General features: G+C 38.7%; 1 protein-coding gene across 1 annotated transcript; it reads left to right on the top strand.

Moving 5' to 3' along the window:
- The first annotated feature begins 3725 nt into the window (after positions 1-3725).
- Positions 3726-13078, top strand: LOC100979694 (olfactory receptor 9S13-like). Its single transcript, XM_057303127.2, has 2 exons — positions 3726-3811; positions 8280-13078. The coding sequence occupies exon 2, from the start codon at positions 8359-8361 to the stop codon at positions 9391-9393; it is 1035 nt and encodes a 344-aa protein (XP_057159110.2). The 5' UTR covers positions 3726-3811; positions 8280-8358; the 3' UTR covers positions 9394-13078.
- The last annotated feature ends 10138 nt before the right edge of the window (positions 13079-23216 follow it).

The raw sequence follows: 23216 nt of genomic DNA, 5'->3' as shown, positions 1-23216 counted from the left end.
GGTCTGATTTCGGCTCACTGCAACCTCTGCCTCCTGGGTTCAAGCGATTCTCCTGCCTCAGCCACCGAGTAGCTGAGACTACATGTGCGCACCACCGCGCCCGGCTAATTTTTGTAATTTTAGTAGAGATGGGGTTTCACTATGTTGGCCAGGCTGGTCTCGAACTCCTGACCTCAAGTGGTCTGCCTGCCTTGGCCTCCCAAAGTGCTGGGATTACAGGTGTGAGCCACCGCACCTGACCTGTTACGTACCTTTTTTTTTAAAAAAAAATATTTCTATAGGTTTTTGGGGAACAGGTGTTATTTGGTTACATGAGTAAGCTCTTTAGTAGTAATTTGTGAGATTTTGGTGCACTCATCCCCCGAGCAGTATACACTGAACCCAATTTGTAGTCTTTTATCCCTCAACCCCCTTCCCACCCTTTCCTCCCGAGTCCTCAAAGTCCCTGTATCATTCTTATGCCTTTGTATCCTTATGGCTTAGTTTCCACTTATGGTTAGAATGGTGGCCTCCAGCTCCACCATGTTGTGGCAAAGAACATGATCTCCTTCTTTTCTATGGCTGCATAGTATTCCATGGTGTATATGTACCACATTTTCTTTATCCAGTCTATCGTTGATGAGCATTTGGATTGATTCCATGTCTTTGCTATCATGAATAGTGCTGCAATGAACATGCACGTGCATGAATTCTTCGTGTTACTCATTTTCCCTGACTTAGAAACCTAAATTTTAGTGTTATAATGCCAATTTCCAGCCGGGTGTGGTGGCTCATGCCTGTAATCCCAGCACTTTGGGAGGCCAAGGCAGGCGGATCACCTGAGCTAGGGGAGTTTGAGATCAGCCTCAACATAGAGAAACCCTGTCTCTACTAAAAATACAAAACTAGCCAGGCAAGGTGGTGCATGCCTATAATCCTAGCCACTCGGGAGGCTGAGGCAGGAGAATCACTTGAACCTGGGAGGCGGAGGTTGCGGTGAGCCGAGGTTGCGGTGAGCCGAGGTTACAGCGAGCCGAGGTTGCTCCGTTGCACTCCAGCCTGGGCAACAAGAGGGAAACTCCATCTCAAAAAAAAAAAATGCCAGTTTCCAAAGATGGTGCCTCAATAGTTAGTTTGGCACCTTAGAAGAACTAGGTAGCAGAATTTCCCTCTGTCCTATATTAGGCATATGCTGTAATAGAAAAATAAAGTTTCATTAAGTCTTAGAAATTTGAGGCTTAAATTTCCATCACAGAATATTGCATTGGATGAATGAAGGATAGTATAGGAGTTAAGCATGAAGGTTGCAGAGCAGTACTCCCCAGTAGAACTTGCTGCATTAAGAAGAATGGTCTGTGTCGGTATTGTTTCTTATGTGGAACAACATGTGGCAAATGAGCGCTTGAAAAGTAGCTAGTTTAATAAAAAAGTGGCACTTTAAATTATAGTTAATTTTATTTTATTTAAATTCAGATATAATTGTCCAATATGGCCAGTAGCCACATACTGTAAACTGCAGTTCTATTGTCCAACAATTTGAAACAATCACTGCTCCACAATTATTTGCTTTCAAGCCTTGAGGACATTACTTGAATCTTAAGTGACTCCATTTCCACTTCTGTAAAAAGTATATAATATATATTATAAAATTTTTATACTGATTAAGGCCGGGCGAGGTGGCTCACGCCTGTAATCCCAGCACTTTGGGAGGCCGAGGCGGGCGGATCACGAGGTCAGGAGATCGAGACCATCCTGGCTAACACGGTGAAACCCCGTCTCTACTAAAAATACAAAAAATTAGCCGGGCGTGGTGGCGGGCGCCTGTAGTCCCAGCTACTCGGGAGGCTGAGGCAGGAGAATGGCGTGAACCCGGGAGGCGGAGCTTGCAGTGAGCCGAGATCGCGCCACCGCACTCCAGCCTGGGCGACAGAGTGAGACTCCGTCTAAAAAAAAAAACAAAACAAACAAACAAACAAAAATTTTTATACTGATTAAATAAGTATATGAGTGTGAAAATTATAAAAGATAACCTTGAGGGAACTCTTTAAAATTTTTTTCTATATTGCTGGTAATACTGTTTCTTGAGATGGGTGCTGTGTATATGGATGCCATCAGTTAATGAAAAACTAATGAATTATATTATTAATATACAAATTCTATAGGCTTTTTTATTAGGTTTAAATATTCTTATTTATTTGATCTAGAAGATGACGATGGAAAAACCTTTCTAGACATTGGTTTAGGCAAAGACGTCATGACCAAGAACCCAAAAGCAAATGCAACAAAAACAGAGATAAATAGATGGAACTTAATTAAGCTAAAAAGGTTCTACACAGCAAAATATATAATTGGCAGAGTTAACAGACAACACACAGAGTGGCAGAAAATCTTCACAATCTATACATCCAATAAAGGACTAATATCCAGAATGTACAATGAACTCAAACAAAAAGCAAGAAAAAACCACCCCATCAAAAAGTGGGCTAAGGACATGAATAGACAATTCTCAAGAAAGGATATACAAATAGCCAAAAAACATGAAAAAATTCTCAACACCACTAATTATCAGGGAAATGCAAATAAAAACCACAATGCGATACCACCTTACTCCTGCAAGAATAGCCATAATCAAAAAATCAAAAAGTGATAAATGTAGGCAGAGATGCAGTGAAAAGGGAACACTTCTACACTGCTGGTGGGAATGTAAACTAGTACAACCACTAAGGAAAACAGTGTGGAGATTCCTTAAAGAACTAAAGGTAGATCTTCTATTTGATCCAGCAATCCCACTACTGGATATCTACCCAGAGGAAAAGAAGTCATTATACGAAAAAGATACTTGGACACACATGTTTATAGCAGCACAATATACAATTGCCAAAATGTGGAACCAGCCCAAATGCCCATCAATCAATGAATGGATAAAGAAGCTGTGGTATATATGTACGAAGAAATACTACTAAAGCTATAAAAAGGAATGAATAAATGGCATTCGCAGCAACCTGGATGGAACTGGAGACTATTATTCTAAGTGAAGTAACTCAGGAATGGAAAATCAATGCTTTCTTGATGTTTCAGTCCCTTAATTTTTTAATACACAATTCAGGAAATAATACGCTGTGTATAAATATTTCAAAGATAATATAAGCAATCACTTTCTTGTGTTATATGGGTTAATACCTAACATATATTAACAGCAATTATTATAAGTGCTTTGGATATTCATTGTCATTATAATCAGAAACACATAAAGCAAAGTCCTTACTTCTTGTTCACTACCTATTTTCTATTAAAATCACAGTAACCCAAATATAACTTTAAATGTATTAAGAAATATATCTAAATAATGTATTTTTATCCTTGAATTTGCTTAGGTCATCAGAAATTTAGGCACCTGACAGATGTTATATAGATTTGATCATATGTGTTTATACTGTTCTAGATCTGTGGTCATGGGGCCTAAAGTAAAAGCAGATCAAATTCTATTAAAGTTTTCATCCTCAAAACTGACAAGTATGGTATACTTATTATTGTTTAAAAGATAGGCATCATGACTGGCATCATGTTTTGCTCTCAAATCTTTACTCTGGGACTTCATTCTGCCTTCTTGCCAAGTTATAGCACTTGAGTGAGTCAAACCACTCTTGTTACAATAAAACCTTGGGGAATAAATCTCAAATGACCAACACTGAGGAAAACAATATTATAATTCTCACTCTTATTCCTGGAAAAACAGTGCTGTGGACATTTTGTGTGGACTTCACTAACTGCAGAGTTGATGAGGCACCCGAGAGTCAGCGAGAAAGAGAAAGAAGTCACGCATGAAATTTAGGTGAGATTTGTTTCACTGACAACGTAAAATGATTATACAAAGACCCTGTAACCAATTCAATTAAATGGATATAAATTCTAGTAAATTAGATGAGAAATACAAGTCAATCACAGTTTACTGATGAACTCCAATTAATCTATGAAAATGGCAGACCTCAATTAAAACAGTTTTGGCAGCACTTTGGCAGGCCAGGGCCGAGGAGTTCGAGACCAGCCTGGCCAACATGGTAAAACACTGTCTCTACTAAAAGCACAAAAATTAGCCAGCGTGGTGGCAGGTGCCTTTAATCCCCCTACTCAGGAGGCTGAGGCAGGAGAATCGCTTGAGCCAAGGAGGCAGAGGTTGCAGTGAGCCGAGATCACACCACTGCACTGAAGCCTGGGTGACAGAGTGAGACCTCATCTCTAAACAAAACAAAACAAGACAAAACAAATAGTATTGGTCAATAATGGACTCAATAATAATATTAATACTGACTTAGATTTTATTTATTATACTAAAAACAATAATGACAATATGTGCATTGCACTTACATTGTACTAAACATAATATTATTAATAATGGAAATACTTACATTGTGCTTCTTATTTACCAAGAGATCTCCAAAGTACTTTCATCTATGAAATGCTTTAGCCCTCACAATGAAGCACATGCTTTTAATACTTACATTTGACGGGTCAGACTAATAAAATATAAAAAGAATGAGGCATTTGTCCAAGCGAGTACAAGTGTTTGAACCCAGGGCTTCTGGCCCCAGAGTTCTCGATGTTAACCACTGTACTCCATTGACTCTTTGTAGTATAGTGCCCATATCACTGTGTTTCTTTCACACGAGTAAAATGTATTTCTACAACATCATGTATCATCGTTATTTAAAAGCATGTAGACCAATATTTAGATCTTTTAAGTTGAGGATCACTGATACAAATTTAAAATACAAGTGTATCATAAAAATAATAATGCTTTGATTTCATTTTGTATACGTAAAAAGACAAAATTTAAAATTATGAACAGTTTATTCCTGTCTCTAATAAATAGGCATAGTGGTGTGGGTTCTGGAGCCAAATTGTCTGAGCTCACAGTGTGACTTCCCTGTTTATTAGTAGTATGAACTTGGATAAAGCCTCTGACTTTCTCAATCTTGTTTTTCCTCTCTGTACATGACAGTAATTACAGTAAAACCTCATATGGTTTTCAGAAGAATCAAATGACCCAGCGTTTCTATAATGGTTAGGCCCCTGCCTCGGGTGGGAAACCTGCTCAATCCATCTTACTACCGAACATCACAAAACACATTGCTCAACTTTTTCATTGGGCTATTGGCTGATTAGGAGCTAGAAATGCATTTCCTGATTTAGCGTTCAGGGAACACTCTAACATCACATTGATTTTTCACACCATCGTATCCTCAAATATCTTTCACTTATAAGTTGGTTTTTTTTATAATATTAATCCAAAGAAACACCGAAGTATTGTGACATCATGGTTAATGTTTCATTAGATTTTCCACCTTATTTCCACAGATATAACAAACAGATAGAGTAAGATATAATACAATGAAAAAAAGTAATAGTATTAACAATGAATGAATCTTGGCAATCAGCTGTTTCAAGGCTTCTGTCTCAGGTTTTATGCATATATTTCTCATCACAAAACTCATTATTGACCTAATCAGAATTAGATACCATGCTTGATGACTTGCATTGTGCTGCCTCTTAAGATAGTGGGATTCTAGTGAGTACAATGAATGTTTTGCACCAAGGGATAATGATCCAGCAAAAAATCTGAAACACATTAGCACACAGCATTGCCAGAGACACTGATCCTGACATGCGGGCTTGGATTAAAACAATGGCAAGTCAATGAGAGGGCAAGAGAATAGGCCCTGGAGTCAGGCAGAAAAACTCGAAACTCGGTTATTTTCTAGAAGGAAAACTTGGAACATTTCTTAATTTCCCTTGTAGAACTTACTAATATTAGCATGTGGCACATAGGGCTTCTGTGAACATTAAATAAAATAACACCATTTAAACATTTTTTAGATTGATTAGCCTATAGCAATTGTCCAATAAATGTTAGCTTTTTATCTCAGAATTAAGTTTGTGCTCTTTTATTTTCTATATCAGTTTATTAGATTGGTGCAAAAGTAACTGTGGTTTTTGCCAATGTAATATTAATTAATAATTAATCACCACTAATATTACAGTGCAACCATGAGTACTCATATCAAAGCACCCAAAACTGGGACCTTCGGTTAAATGAATGTTAAGTCCTCCAGTGTTCAAAAAAGCAAAAATCAGGTACATAATTTTTCTGTGGTTTTTGCTGATACTTCCTTTTGTTTGTGAGATTCTGTTGCACTGATTTTTCTAGGAAAATGAATGGCCTTTGGTGAGATGAGAACACGCATTGCTTCTCTGGGAGTCATTTAGTTTACACCACTCTAGAATTTGCCTCCTTCTAAGATAAAATAATACTATCTACACCTTGTTTATTGGATCCCAAAAGTGCAGCAGCATGCACTTATGACCATAAGCTGTAACTACTGTTTAACATAAAAATGACTTGCTTTGCTTTCCTTAAGCATGGCATGGCTTTGTGATTTGTTTGTTTCTACTTAGACTTGACTTTAGATCTTGGAATCTAGACTTCCAACAACATAAACTCTAATACTCAAAGTAACGAATTGTATTATACTCTGCCCATTATGAAAAGCATGTGAAATCAGTTCCACTCATGAAATCAATTCCATTCATTGAGGAATCATTTATTCATTCACTCAATACATTTATTTGAGTCTTGAATCTCAGCCAAGTGTTATTCTAGTTGCTCAAGTTTGATCAGTGAAGTAAACAGCACAATCTTCTCTTGGAGCCTGAAGCTTACATAGAAACAGTGTGCTCTCATATTAGTTAGGCTAAATTATCAGAACACAAGGAAAAGTCAAAAAATCATAGAAGTGTGATTACAGTTTCATGAAATCCCAAAGATCTGGAGAATTGAAAGTAGTAATGAATTTTTAAAAAAAGTTTCTGATACCTTCTCACTGAGAAATAAATTAATGAAGAGTTATTTAATTAATGGTACAAATTTTATGAACCATGGTACAGTTCATAAGAAAAGAGAGCAAATTCATCTCCATTTTGCATTTATTCTGAATAAAAATGTCCATTTACTCTGTCTTTGAATCTTCCCAGGGTATGTTTATTTCCATTTTGTATAGAGTAAGAAACAGTATCAGGAAATTTCCAAATGACAAATTACCACACACATGCAAACACACACACGTATACATGCACACTTACACACATATGCGTTGCTCTATCCCATGCTTCCTATTCCACAGATGGAAGTCACTCCCCACAGTGGAATTCCAACTTATTATAGTTCAAGTAGTCCTAAGGTAAACTGCCTAAATATATTATTGTTTTGTATATAATATTTAATAAATAATGGAATGTACGAGAGAGAGAGCTATTATAGGTAAAAAGAAATAAAAATAGGTTGATAATCACTGATTTAGAAAGAAGCCACATCAATGATTACAATAAAAAGGTCTAATTTGTATCACAAACCTAGCACATATTGTTAGATTTCTTTCACCTTATAATATAACCAAAATTTCATAAATCTATTCAAAATATATCAAACAGATAGTATGGTAGGATAAAGAGCGCCCTTCCAAGATGTCCATATGGTAAATTATGAAGCCTGTGGATATATTACCTTACATGGTAAAAGGAAATTTGCAGATGTGAATATTAAAAATGTTGAGATGAGATACCATCCTGGTTTATCTGGAAGGACCCAGTGTCATCACTAAGGTCCTTCTAAGAGGGAAGTAGGATGGTCAGGTACAGGAGATATAAGACCAGAAGCAGAGGTTGGAGAGAAGATGCTGTGCTGCTGGCTTTAAAAGCAGAAAAAGGGGCCATGGACCATTGAATACAGGTGGACTTCAGAAGCTGGCAAAGGAAAGCAAACACATTCTTCTCTAGAGCCTCCAAAAGAAACATGGGCCTGCTAACATATTATAGGCCTTTAAAGCTTACTCTGCACTTTTGTCCTCTGGAACTGTAAATTAAATAATTCCTGTTGCTTAAACCCATTAAATCTAAGATAATTTGTTTTAATAGTACCAGGAAACTAATAGAAATGTGACCAAAAAGTCTAAGTTAATTGATTTTACAAACATAATCAACTCCACTTGCCAGCATCTCCCTCAGCCCAGATAACAATTCTTGTAAAGAAAAACTAACTAAATAGTTGAGTCTCAGGTGTCATCATGTCTTTCTGCTCTGATTTTGAGACCTCTTTAAATTAAAAAAAAAGCTAATGATGTGGAGTGAAAAAAATTACTCAAAATACATGAGTATTTTGAGATTAGAGTTGAATTATATGGCGCCATATTTATAGAGGCAGACTATTTCTACATAAATGATTTATTTCCCATTTCTTTCTCTTACAGCTGAACTTTTCTCTTTACATGAAATACCAAACACAGCAGACCAAGACATTATTGCATTAAATAATTTTTGTCTTGGCTTATGTTTTCCTTCTTCCTCCTCCTCCTCTCCCATCTCTCTCTCTCTCTCTTTTTCTCTTTCTCTCTCCCTCCCTCTCTCTCTCATTCTCTTTCTCTCAGCACTTACACAATGGTGAATTTTACACATGTCTCAGAATTTGTTCTACTTGGGTTCCAAGGGGGTCCCGGAATGCAGGCTATGCTATTTCTGATTTTTCTGATCCTGTATGGCATAGCTGTGGTGGGAAACCTTGGCATGATTGTAATTATCTGGGTAGATGCACACCTCCACACCCCAATGTATGCCTTCCTGCAAAGCCTTTCATTGTTGGACATCTGCTATTCTTCCACAATTGCACCCAGGGCTCTGGCGAACTCCATGCAAGAGGACCACACAATTTCCTTTGGCGGATGTGCTGCTCAGTTCTTTTTCCTGTCTCTCTTTGGTACCACAGAGGCTTTCCTCCTGGCTGCCATGGCCTATGACCGCTTCATCGCCATCTGCAACCCTCTTCTGTACTCTGTGAGCATGTCTCACCAGGTCTGTGTGCTGTTAATATCAGGATCCTACTTGTGGGGTGTAGTCAATGCCATTGCTCAAACAACCATGACCTTCAGGTTGCCTTTCTGTGGGTCCAATGAGATCAACGACTTTTTCTGTGATGTCCCCCCACTCTTGTCCCTCTCATGTTCAGATACCTTTATAAACCAACTGGTTCTTCTTGGTTTATGTGGCTCCATTATTGTCAGTACCTTTTTGATTGTCCTGGTCTCATACATTTACATCATCTCAACAATTCTGAGGATCCCGACCCTGCAGGGACGCCAGAAAACCTTCTCCACATGCGCTTCCCACCTAACAGGAGTGTGCTTGTTTTTTGGTACTGTTTTCTTCATGTATGCACAACCCAGTGCCATCTTCTTCATGGAGCAAAGTAAAATAGTGTCCATATTCTACACTATGGTCATCCCCATGCTGAATCCCCTGATATACAGCCTGAGGAACAAAGAGGTCAAGCAGGCTCTGAGACGGAGCATGCAGAAGCTGTCTTTGTGATCACCGTCTCCATGGATCTCCTTAGTTATCCTGGACCTCGCCCCAAAGCGCTGCTACCCATGGAGGTTATGTCTTAGGAATATGGCATTCCAGGGCTTCTTAGTTTCTTTCTTGAAGTCTGTGATCCAGAAGACCAAGGGTATTTTAATTGTCTTTATATGTTTAACGATAAACAAAATCAAGGCTTATGAGGAATAAAATGCAGACTGGCGGAAAAGGTGACAGAATAGACGGATATATATGGCTTTTTTGTCTCACATATTACATAGTATCTTGGTCCAACTCCGTCAGAAAACAATTATGTAAAAATTGTATATTTTATTTAGAAAATAAATAAAATGTTTATCTTGAATGTAGCTTACCAAGTACAAATATGGATCCTACACAAAGGAAAAGAAAAATAAAATGCTTTAATATTTTACCTAAAACATTTAGAAATATATAAATTAGTAATTCATATTTTTCATGTTAAAAATAAATAACAAATTAGAAAAAGTGTTATTAAATTCTATTTTAAATAGCTTTTATGGAGGTATAATTGACACACAAGAAATTCGCATGAAGTGTATAATTTGTTATGTTTTGACTTATGTAAACACTGGTGTGACCATTCCCACAATCAAGATAATGAACGTATTATTATGCCAAATCACACCAACTGGTTCATTGGTTCCTTCCTAATGCTTCCCTCACTCTAGCCATAAACAACCCTCCTCCCAGGAAACAACTGATCTGCTTTCTGCCACTATAGATTAGTGCACATTTCGCTTAAATTGAACTATAAGCCATGTAATCTTTTTGAGGGGGTGGAATTAGACTTAGAACGGTGTAGCTTATTTTACTTAGTATAATTAGTCTGAGTTTTATACAACTTGTTTCATACCTCAATTGTTTGTCATGTTTATTACTGGAAAATATTCCATTGTAAGAATATACTACAATTTGTTTATCGATTTATGTGTTCATAAACATTTGAGTTGTTTCTAGTTTTTGGCTATAACAAATACAGTTGTTGGGCCGAGAGTGGTGGCTCACATCTGTAATTCCAGGTGTGATATAAAGGAAAATCTGCAGAAGCAAATGCAGAAATAAGTATCATGACATCTTTCTGCTTTTATCCAATATTAACTTATTAAGCATCTACTGGGCATGCTATTTGAGGAGAAGCACGAATGAATAAAACTCATATTTCACTTTAAGAATATCACAGTACAGTTGGAGAATTTACTTTCATAAACACAACATCTCAAGATTTACACTTGGAAGTCATCACAGTAAAATCAGAGTAATAAACATACATTGAAACATTAATGCATCAAGGTCTTAACTGCCTGGATGCAGACACAATATTTTAATTATGAAAATTTCACTTTCAGTAGAGGAATGAAAAACATGGAAACTGTAAAAAAAAATAAAGAATTAATTTATTTAATTAAGAGTTTGAGCAAATATAATTTTCTAAGCTCTAAACTGTTGGGATACCAAATTGAATAAACTTTTTTCCTCAGAAAGCTCAAGTATAGTAAATCATTGTTAGAAATTTAGTATTATTAGTGCTGACATAGGATAAGTTTATATGTATAGTACCATGCAAATTCAAATTGTGTTCAAGTATTGAAAACAGGGGGCCAAGGTGGCTTCACAGAAGAGATGGCACCTCTGTGATAGTTTATTAAATCTGTATGTTCCCACTCCTTACAGATTTCTTTATCTTTTTAAGGGTTCAAAGTCTAGTAACTCTCATTCCTCGCACAGCATTTTAGAGATTAAAAGCTTCCAATTACCTTGAATATAAAAATATATGCTTCTGCCATCATAGATATATACTGCTTAATGCTTTCTTGTACTGAAACCAATTCAAAGAAATACGAGAGAAGAAAAAAAGAAAAAAGGGAGAGAGAGTGAAATTTCAGCTTCCAATGAGAAGTGAGATTCTAAAAGATGGAATCTTTGAGTCTCAAGCTATGACTCAATATTCTCAAACATAATTAGATAGTTGGTAAATCCTTTTCTTCTTGGATAGGATATATTAATAAGATATCTTTATCCTGACTTATCCATGAAGGAAGAATTAGTAAGTAAGATGGGGGTGCTCGTATTAACTTATTGGACTCAGTAACCAACTATGAGATGTGAGTGCTGTTGCCCACTATAGAATCATAATTAGCATTTCTCTGACACAAGTGATCAAATTTTATATTTTGAATTAATCATTTGGGTGTCCTCTTTTGTGAAGTGATTGTTTAAACCATTTGCCCATTTTAGCTGGATTGACAATCTTTTCCACTTTTTAAAAGATATACTTTATATATGCTGGATATAGGTTTGTTTGCCAGATGTATACATGACAAATATCTTCTTACAGTTTTGTGCCATGCTTTTTCTTTTTTTTCTAATAAGAATTTTTATTTTATTTTATTTTTTTATTATACTTTAAGTTCTAGGGTACATGTGCACAATGTGCAGGTTTGTTACATATGTATACATGTGACATATTGGTGTGCTGCACCCATTAACTCGTCATTTACATTAGGTATATCTCCTAATGCTATCCCTCCCTGCTCCCCCCACCCCACGACGGGCTCTGGTGTGTGATGTTCCCCTTCTTGTGTCCAAGTGTTCTCATTGTTCAGTTCCCATCTATGAGTAAGAACATGCGGTGTTTGGTTTTTTGTCTTTGTGATAGTTTGCTGAGAATGATGGTTTCCAGCTTCATCCATGTCCCTACAAAGGACATGAACTCATCCTTTTTATGGCTGCATAGTATTCCATGGTGTATATGTACCACATTTTCTTAATCCAGTCTATCATTGATGGACATTTATGTTGGTTCCAGGTCTTTGCTACTGTGAATAGTGCTGCAATAAACATAGGTGTGCATGTGTCTTTATAGCAGCATGATTTATAATCCTTTGGGTATATACCCAGTAATGGGATGGCTGGGTCAAATGGTATTTCTAGTTCTAGATCCTAGTTCTAGATCCACAATGGTTGAACTAGTTTACAGTCCCACCAACAGTGAAAAAGTGTTCCTATTTCTCCACATCCTCTCCAGTACCTGTTGTTTCCTGATTTTTTAATGATCGCCATTCTAACTGGTGTGAGATGATATCTCATTGTGGTTTTGATTTGCATTTCTCTGATGGCCAGTGATGATGAGCAAAACAAGAAATGGGGAAAGGATTCCCTATTTAATAAATGGTGCTTGGAAAACTGGCTAGCCATATGTAGAAAGCTGAAACTGGATCCCTTCCTTACACCTTATACAAAAAATTAATTCAAGATGGATCAAAGACTTAAATGTTAGACCTAAAACCATAAAAACCCTAGAAGAAAACCTAGGCAGTACCATTCAGGACATAGGCATAGGCAAAGGCTTCATGACTAAAACACCAAAAGCAATGGCAAAAAAGCCAAAATTGACAAATGGGATCTAATTAAACTAAAGAGCTTCTTCTGCACAGCAAAAGAAACTATCATCAGAGTGAACAGGCAACCTACAGAATGGGAGAAAATTTTTGCAATCCACTCATCTGACAAAGGGCTAATATGCAGAATCTACAAAGAACTCAAACAAATTTACAAGAAACAAACAAACAACCCCACCAAAAGGAGGCGAAGGATATGAACAGACACTTCTCAAAAGAAGACATTTATGCAGCCAACAGACACATGAAAAAATGTGGCATGCTTTTTCAAAATTCTTTCAATAAAATTATTAATTCTTCTGATGAATTCTGATAAGTTTAAGAAGTTATTAAATTTAATACAATGCTTATTTCTTGATTTATTCCTTTTATCTATTTTATTATCCCAGTACATGTAACTTACGGTCATGATTTAGCTTACTACAATTAAAAAGAATTTCAAAAAAAAAGTATTCACACTTTTTTTTCATTACAAATATCTTGCTTGTCTGGCCAATCAATATTCTACAGACACATAATATTTGCTTCTTGAACTCATAAACCTCATCAATACCATTGACTGGTATTTTCGTGCAAATTTTGGATAACTGATAATAGCTTTATGACATTGAAAAATTCTATTCATGAACACAGTATATAATCCTATTTAGTTATGTTTGTTCATTGTTCATTATATTTTTCACATGTTTATATATTCTGCCAACAAATAATATTCTTGATGCATTATCAAATGGGATATTAAAAAACATCTCAAAGTTGATAGTGGTATATGAACTTGCATGGCTTTCATGTATTTATCTCAAGAATTCTCACTAACTTTCTAACTTCTCTTAATATCTAAAAACAATGTTCATAAATTATTATAATTATTGATGACAATAACCCAAGTCTACTAAGTCGTAATAGAAGAAATTCTTCTTAGCCATCTTATTTTAGTTCAGTGTAATTAATATTGATCTATTAACTAGATGGAAGAGAAAATTTATTTCACCCTAGTGTCCAGGGGTGGCTTTTTTCTTGAATGGTACTTTGTTGAATATTTTTCTATAGTGAGATAATTTTAGCATTTTATCATGTGTTAATGTATTAATCTGTTATAATAAGTTTCATTACGTTGATGAAAACTTGCACTACGGGAGTAATTCGAATGTGGTCATGATTGTTTATTGATGTACTGTTTTGTTTGTTATACTGAAACCTATGTCTCCTGTAAGGATTGGCCTGTCACTCCTTTTCTTCTAATGCCATTGTATGGTTTTGGTGTGAAGCTACATCTAAATATCTAAAATATGTTAGATCATATTTCTACTTTCCCCACTAGACTTTGCATGCGTTAAAAATATATATATATATATTATATATAGCTTAAATATTGAGTACAATTCACCTTTGCAAGTACTCATGCTGGATTTTTTTTTCTTTTTTAAAAACCTGATTTAGAGCATGCAAGTGCAGTTTTGTTACACCGATATATTGCATAGTGGTAAAGTCTGGGCTTTTATAACTTACCTATCACCCAAATAATGAACGCTATACCCAATAGGTAACTTTCCAATCCCCACTTCCACACCAACCTCCCCGCTTTTGGAGGCTCCAATGTCTATTATTCTCTTCTGTATGCTAGATATTTTCTTTATGGAAATATTTTCTCATCCCTGATTCAGTTTCTATAGTATCGTAGGATAATTTGGGCTTTACACTTCTTCCTGAGTCAGTTCCATACAATTTAACACATTTAAAAATATTTTCATACTGGGCATGATGGGGAGTGTCTGTAATCCCAGCTACTTAAGAGGCTAAGGCCTTGAGTTCACTTGAGTTCAGAGGTTTAGGCTGTAGTGCGCCATGATCACACCTGTGAAAAGCCACTTTGCACTGTAGCCTGGGCAATGTAGCAACAACTATTTTGCTAAAAAAATTAAAATGAGCCAACAAAATTGTTTTAAAGTATTTCTATTTCATATAAGTCTGCTATTCACTAATATATAATAATAGTTTCAGAATGTTTTAATCTTTCAAAAATGTATGTGACATGTATAATATTTGTGACATCTATGACATTATGTAGATAATAATATATAAATTATATTATTATAAATGTAATTTATATTCATTAATAAATATAAATTACACATATAATTTTCAAATATTTTCTCCCATTCATCATGGATTGTCTTTTCGATGGTGTACTTTTATTATGGTAGGAAAATGATATGCTATACCCAATAGGTAACTTTCCAATCCCCACTTAACCATCTTTACCATTTTTAACCATTTTTAAGAGTATCGTACAGTAATGTTAAGTATATTTGCATTGTTGAGCAACAGATCTCTGGAAATTTTTCATCTTGCAACAGTGAAACTCTTTCATAATGACTTTCATAACGACTGTATCATTTTACATTCCCACCAACAGGGCACAAACAAGGGTTCAAACTTCCCCAGTTCCTCACCAACACATTATTTTCTGTTTTCTTGATAGTGTCCATCCTGATAAATGTGATGTAAGATCTTGTGGTTATTTTGATTTGAATTTCCCTAATTTTGACTTAGAAATATTGAACATCTTTTCATATGCTTATTGGCCATGTGTATATCTTCTTTGGAACAATATCTATTTAAGTCACTTGTCCATTTTTAATTCAGGTTGTTTTGTCGTTATTTTTTAACTCTTTATCAGATACATGATTTTGGATTATTGTTTCCTATTCCACAGATTGCCTTTTCAATTTATCAATTGTTTATTTTATTTTTATTTATTTTTTGAGACAGAGTCTTGCTCTGTCACCCAGGCTGGAGTGCAGTGGCATGATCTTGGCTCACTGCAACCTTCACCTCCCAAGTTCGGGCTATTGTCCAGCCTCAGCTTCCCGAATAACTGGGATTACAGGCGCCCACCACCATGCCCGGCTACTTTTTTTGTATTTTTAGTAGAGGCAGGGTTTCACTATGTTGGCTAGGTTAGTCTTGAACTCCTGACCTCATGTGATCCACCCACCTAGGCCTCCCAAAGTGCTAGGATTACAGAAATGAGCCACCATGCCCGGCCTCAATTTGTCACTTATTTATTTTAAATCCTGCCCTCAAACATTGGACTTCAAGTTCTCCTATATAGGGGAGTTTCAACTCTCCCATGTAGGGGAGTTTATTAAGGGGTATTAAACTCACATGATCACAACGTCCCACAATAGGCCATCTGCAGGCTGAGGAGCAAGGAAGCCAGTCCGAGTCCCAAAGCTGAAGAACTTGAAGTCCAATACTTGAGGGCAGGAAGCATCCAGCAAGGGAGAAAGATGTAGGCTGGGAGCCTAGGCTCAGTCCAGTCTTTTCATGTTCTCCTGCCTGTGCTGAAGAACTGTCCTAACTGTGCTGGCAGCCAGATTGTGCCCACTCAGATAAAGGGTGTGTTGGCCTTTCCCAGCCCACTTACTCAAATGTTAACCTCCTTTGTCAACACCTTCAGAGGTACACCCAGGATCAATACTTTTCATCCTTCAATCCAATCAATTTGACACTCAGTATTAACCATTACATATCCACTCCTTGTGAACTTGAACCTATACACATCTCCTGAGATCATACATAATCTTCAAATAAAGACAATAATAAGGTCTTAATTATGCCTAACATGATACAACTATCCTTCATACAACCAGAAACACACCAATCCCCAACCCAAATGCTATTATATAAAGTTAACAACACTTAAATGCTGATATGAAGTCAATAATTTTATGTCACATGATAAAGAAAAAAAGAAATAAAATGAAGGGATTTCCTTAGTACAAGTGCATACATTCACAAACATGTTTTTATCAAAAGGTGGATAAAATAGTAATGACAATTACAATCCCTGTTTCTGCAACTGGTCATGTGGTCATAGCTGGTATTGATGACTACCTACTTTTACTACCCATTCTGTGTTACCTTTGCTTTCAGCAAGCGCCTCAGCAGGTTGTGTTTCTTTTCCCAGTGGAGTGACCCAAATCTTCATTTCTGAAGGGTCTGGGGCATTTGTAGTCCTGCCTGGATTGGGCTGCTGTAATTTTCCATTGACCTTAATCACAGGACATGGTAATACTAAGAGAGCCCCAAGAGGTCTCCTGTATTCCATGAATACTCTTCCTTACCTCCACTGTGGGGTAGTAGGCTGATTTCATCTAGATAATTCTGGTCAACCACCCCAGCCAACACTGTAACTCCCTTCTTAGCTTGTTGACTTAAGAATAGGAGGAGAACAAAGTGTCCAGGGGGCAATCTTAACTTCCAGTTTAATGGAATTTTTGTTGAGTCTCCTGGTGGCAGTGCTCCTCCCTCTGGAACTAAGACCTCTAGGCCAGCAGAAGATAATGTTGCAGGAACAGGAAGCAAAAATTTTGCTAGTGGATCACTAGAGGCGATGGTGAGTGGTGCCACTTCCACTTCCACCCCTTGGTTCCTGGACCCGTGAATCCTGGTGATGGGAGAAACAGTACTATATAATGGACACTGATTCAGCACATACACGGCCTTCTGGAGAACTTTGCCCCACCCTTGTAAAGTATTGTCACCTAGATGGCATTGTAATTGTGACTTCAAAAGGCCATCCCACCATTCTATCAATCCAGCTGCTTCAGGATGATGGGGAACATGGTAATACCAGTGAATTCCATGAGCATGAGCCCACTGCCACACTTCTTTAACCATAGACTGCCTTGGTCAGAGGCAATGCTGTGTGGAATACCATGACGGTGGATAAAGCATTCCATGAGTCCACAGATGGAAGTCCTGGCAGAAGTATTGCATACAGGATAGGCAAACCTGTATCCAGAGTAAGGGTCTATTCCAGTGAAGACAAACCTCTGCCATTTTCATGATGGAAGAGGTCCAATATAATCAACCTGCCACCAAGTAGCTGGCTGTTCACCCCGAGGAATTGTGCCATATCAAGGGCTCAGTGTTGGTCTCTGCTGCTGGCAAATTGGGAACTCAGCAGTGGCCATAGCTAGGTCAGCCTTGGTGAGGGGAAATTCATGTTGCTGAGCCCATGCATAACTTTCATCCCTGCCACCATGGCCACCTTGTTCATGGGCCCATTAGGCAATGACAGGTGGCTGGTGGTGAGTGGTGTCCACAGAACAGGTTATCCTATTCACTTGATTATTAAAATCTTCCTCTGCTGAGGTCACCTATTGGTGAGCACGGACATGGAATACAAATATCTTCACAGTTTTAGACAACTAGGAAAGTTTCATCCACATACCTCTTCCCCAAATTTCTTTGTCACCAATTTTCCAATCATGCTTCTTCCAAGTCCCTGACCATCCAGCCAAACAATTGGCTACAGCCTATGAATCAGTACATAATCACACATCTGGCCATTTCTCCTTCCATGCAAAGTGCACAACCAGGTGCACTGCTTGAATTTCTGCCCACTGAGAAGGTTTCCCTTCACCGCTGTTCTTCAGGGATGTCCTAGAAAGGATCTGTAGTGCTGCAGCTGTCCACTTTCTGGTTGTGCCTGCATATCGTACAGAAACATCTGTAAATCAGGCCCTAGTCCTCTCTTCCTCTGTCAACTGATCATAGGGAACTCCACATGAGGCCATTGGTGCAGGCTCGGGGAGAGAAGGCAGGGTGGCAGGAGTGGAGACCATGGGCATTTGAACCATTTCCTCATGTAACTTACTTGTGCCTTTAGAACCTGCTGGAGCCCGATCAAGTATATACTACTTTCATTTGATGATGGAATGCCGCTGTCTATGACCCACTTTATGGCTGGATGGGTCAGAAAGCACCCAGTTCATGACAGGCAGTTCAGGTCACATGTTGACTTGATGATCCATAGTCAAATCTTCGGTTTCAACCAAAGCCCAGTAATAGGCCAAGAGCTGTCTCTCAAAAAGAGAGTAGTTATCTGCAGAAGATGGCAGGGCCTTGCTCCAAAATCCTAGAGGCCTCTACTGTGGTTCACCTATGGGGACCTGCCAGAGGCTCCAACAGCATCCCTATCTGCCACTGACACCTCAAGCACTATTGAATCAGCTGGGTCATATGGCCCAAGTGGCAGAGCAGCTGACACAGCAGCTTGAGCCTATTGCAGAGCCTTCTCCTGTTCTGGACCCAACTCAAAACTGGCAGCCTTTTGGGTCACTCAATAAACAGGCTGGAGTAACACACCCAAATAAGGAATTTGTTGCCTCCAAAATCCAAATAGGTCCACTAGGCGTTGTGCCTCTTTTCTTGGACCAAATGCAGCCACTTATTCTTCACCTTAGAAGAAATATCTCAACTGGCCCCACACCACTGGACCCCTAGACATTTTACTGAGGTAGAACTTTCCTGAATTTTAGTCCGATTTGCTTCCTATCCTCTGGCACGCAAATGTCTCACCAATAAGTCCAGCATGTTTGCTACTTCTTGCTCGATGGATCCAATCAGCTGCTGGGCCATTTGTAGTCCTGCCTGGATTGGGCTGCTGTAGTTTCCCATTGATCTTAATCACAGGGCTTGGTAATCCTAACATCATCAATGTAATGGACCAGTGTGATATCTTGTGGAAGTGAAAAGTGATCAAAGTCTCTTCAAACAAGATTATGACACAAAGCCCGCGAGTTGATACACCCATGAGGTAGGACAGTGAAGGTATACTGCTGGCCTTGCCAGCTGAAGGCAAATTGCTTCTGGTGGGCCTTATGGACAAGAATGGAGAAAAAGGCATTTGCCAAATCAATGGCTGCATACTAGGTACAAGGAGATGTGTTAATTGGCTGAAGCCATGAAACCACATCTGCTATTGCAGCTGCAATTGGAGTCACCACTTGGTTAAGCTTACGATAATCCACTGTAATTCTCCAAGATTCATCTGTCTTCTGCACAGGCCAAATGGGAAAGTTGAAAGGGGATGTGGTGGGAATAACCACCCCTGTGTCTTTCAAGTCCTTGATGGTGGTACTAATCTCTGCAATTTCTCTAGGGATGTAATACTGTTTTTGATTTATTACTTTTCTAGGTAGAGGCAGCTCTAATGGTTTCCATTTGGTGTTTTCCACCATAAAATCTCTAACCCTACGAGTCAGGGATCCAAGGTAGGGGTTCTGCCAGCTGCTAAGTATGTCTATGCCAATTATTCATTCTGGTGCTGGGGAAAAGACCATAGGATGAGTCCAGGGACTCACTCACTGGACCCACTGTAAGTTTGACCTTAGTTAAAACTCCATTAATTACCTGACCTCCATAACCCTCTACTTGTACTGGAGGACCACAATGACGTTTTGGGTTCCCTGGAATCAATGTCAGCTCAGAACGAGTGTCCAGTAGTCCCCAACATGTCTGATGATTTCCCTTTCCCCAATGCACAGTTACACTTGTAAAATGCCAGGGTTCGCCCTGGGGAAGGATGGGAGAAAGATTGACATTGTAAATTTTTGGTAGTGTAGTGGGGTCCTTACCTGGCCTCCCCTTCATTCAAGGGGTTCTGGGTCTGTAAACTGGCTCAAGTCTGAAAATTAATTGAGGGGCCCATGATTCTCTCTTTTCATAATTCAAACTAGTCTTTTGTTCACTCGACCTGGAAGTTTTCTGCTTTTATAAATTAAGTAGGAATGCAATAGGCTTCCTGTCAATTTCACTTCTAGGAACAGCATGATTAATTAGCCAATGACAGAGCTCTATACAAGTCAGACAATTCTGATTGCTAGTTTGCCTCTGCTGTTCATTATAGTAGCTATGCCCACCTTGCCTTTGATAGTTGACTGCACCACTTGGCCCCTGCCACCTCGGGATCCAACTATTCCGATTGAATTTACATTTTGTAGTAGAGTGGCTGTGGTTCCCACTGTTAGAGCTGACATACAGAGAAGAGCAAGTACAAGGCTCTTCAAAGATGCAGGTGCTGCCCTCACAAATCTATTTTGCAAAGCATTGGTCAGGGGTATAGCTTCTGGACCCTCCCAGCTGGGATGAGTAGGTCTAATGTGACTAATCTGCTTCAGCATCCCAATCTCCCTAAGCCTTTGGATTCCTTCCTCTACATTAAACCAGGGGAGACAACACATTTGCAGCTCTCTCACAGTGGGCCACCTTTTAATCCATATTTCAACTAAACAAACAAAGTATTGGAAGCTTTTTTAACTGCCCAAGCACAACATTGAATGCAGAATCCATCCTTAGTGGGCCCAAATCAATAAATTCAGCCTGATCCGACTCTATGTTCCTTCCACCATCATCCCACACCCTTAATATCCATTCTCTTGCCTCTTCTCAAGATTTCTTTTTCTTTTTTTTTTTGAGATGGAATTTCACTCTCGTTGCCCAGGATGGAGTTCAATGGCGTGATCTCAGCTCACTGCAACCTCTGCCTGCCAGGTTCAAGTGATTCTCCTGCCTTAGCCTCCCAAGTAGCTGGGATTACAGGCACCTGCCATGATGCCTAGCTAATTTTTGTATTTTTAGTAGAAACAGGGCTTCACCATGTTGGCCAGGCTGATCTTGAACACCTGACCTCAGGTGATCCACCTGCCTCAGCCTCCTAAAGTGCTGGGATTACAAGCCTAGCCACCACACCCAGCCAAGATTTCTGCTTATATAAATTAGAAAACTCAAGCAGTTCTTTTTGAATGTAGCACACCTCCTCATGGGTCACACTCTGAACCTCACCTTTAGGGGCCTGACGGGACTTTAGTTATAGGTCTAGAAACAAACATAGGTGTTGGGGTGGCTCCTGAGAAGAATCAACATTATCTTGCCTGGCAGCTGCCTCAGGGGAGGCCATCACTGTCACCTCAGGCAGTGCAGGGTTTATCTCCTCAGACAAATATGGAAAGGCTGATGGCAGTGTGGATTGGGGAGGAGATGTTGCCACTACTGGGGATGGGAAAGCTGTCTCTTCTGGCAAAGAAGATTCATCAGAGTTTGCAAGCTCAGGGTCCTCAGCTTTATCAGGGTCCTCCCACACATCCCCATTCCAAGTTGCAGGATCCCAATATATTCCAGTCAATGCCCTCACTTTAACAGTAGACACCTGGTGAGGCTATGCATGCACCTTTCATTGCAGGTCAGCCACGTGCATGATAGGAGTTTGTGTCAGATTTTTCACGATTTTAGGTCTTTCTCTACAGGAGATAAGACTCTCACTCAGAGCAATCTTAGCAGATTTGAGGCTTAGTATCTGCTTCAGAAGCCACGAGTTAGAATCCCTGAGCTCATCATTTTCTTTCATAATTTTGTCCACTGAAGTTAGGAGGAACCAACCAGCTTCATTATGTTCCTTGGTTCTCCACATATGGTCAAAAGTATGATGTACAGAGTCACTAAACTCCTTGTCTCTCATGAGTGGTGAATCAGGATGTCAAATGCACTTATTTTGCATAACTCTCTAAACAGTTCACACCAAGGGCTATCAGTGTTCTCCATACTATTAGAAGTAGAGCTCTTAGCATTTTTGGGTCTAATCATATTAAGCAGCCAATTCCAGAAACCTCCAAACCAATGAAGGAACTCCATCCTTAATATTCTGTTCCACTAGAATCACTCCTGGTACCAAAATCTGTATTAGTCAAGGTTCTGTAGAGGCACAGAACTAATAGGATATATGTATATACATACATACATACATACATATATATACACACATGTATATACATACATATATACACACACATGTATATACATACATATATACACATGTATATACATATATACACATGTATATACATACATATATATATACACATGTATATACATACATATATATATACACACACACACACATATGAGTTTATTAAGAAGTATTAAACTCGCATGATCGCAATGTCCCACAATAGGCCCGCTGCATGCTGAGTATCAAGGAAGCCAGTCCGAGTCCCAAAGCTGAAGAACTTGAAGTCTGATGTTCAAGGGCAGGAAGAATCCAGCACAGGAGAAAGATGTAGGCTGAGAGGCTAAGTCATTCTAGTCTCTTCACGTTCTTCTGCCTGCTTTTATCCTAGGCACACTGGCAGCTGATTAGATTGTGCCCACTCAGATTAAGGGTGGGTTGGCCTTTCACAGCCCACTGACTCAAATGTTAACCTACTTTGCCAACACCCTCACAGACACACCCAGGATCAGTACTTTGCATCCTTCAATCCAATCAAGTTGACACTCACTATTAACCATCACAGTGCCATTGCTTCATGTGGGGCCTGCCACTCAGACCAGGAGGCTGGCAGATTGCTGGTCCTCACACTGGCCCCCTGTACGGCAGCCAAGCCCACACAAGCTGAGGGAACCTGGAAAGACCTTTACTTGGGTTCCTCATGGAAGACTGGTTTGTGCCATTTTGTCTCCTGTGGATGTGTGAGTGTCCCCTCTGCTCCCTGCAATATCAGGTAAGCTAAGGAGTAAAAGCCTCTGGCTAGATGGTCCGTTGAAAGC

The sequence above is a fragment of the Pan paniscus genome, chromosome 1 (assembly GCF_029289425.2).
Source record: "Pan paniscus chromosome 1, NHGRI_mPanPan1-v2.0_pri, whole genome shotgun sequence".
Lineage (NCBI taxonomy): Eukaryota > Metazoa > Chordata > Mammalia > Primates > Hominidae > Pan > Pan paniscus.
Note: the sequence above shows the minus strand (reverse complement) of the source record. Positions and strands in the feature narration are given on the sequence as shown.

Excerpts from the sequence above, each read along its gene's own strand:
- LOC100979694 (XM_057303127.2), top strand. The coding sequence starts at position 8,359 with ATGTTTTCCTTCTTCCTCCTCCTCCTCTCCCATCTCTCTCTCTCTCTC.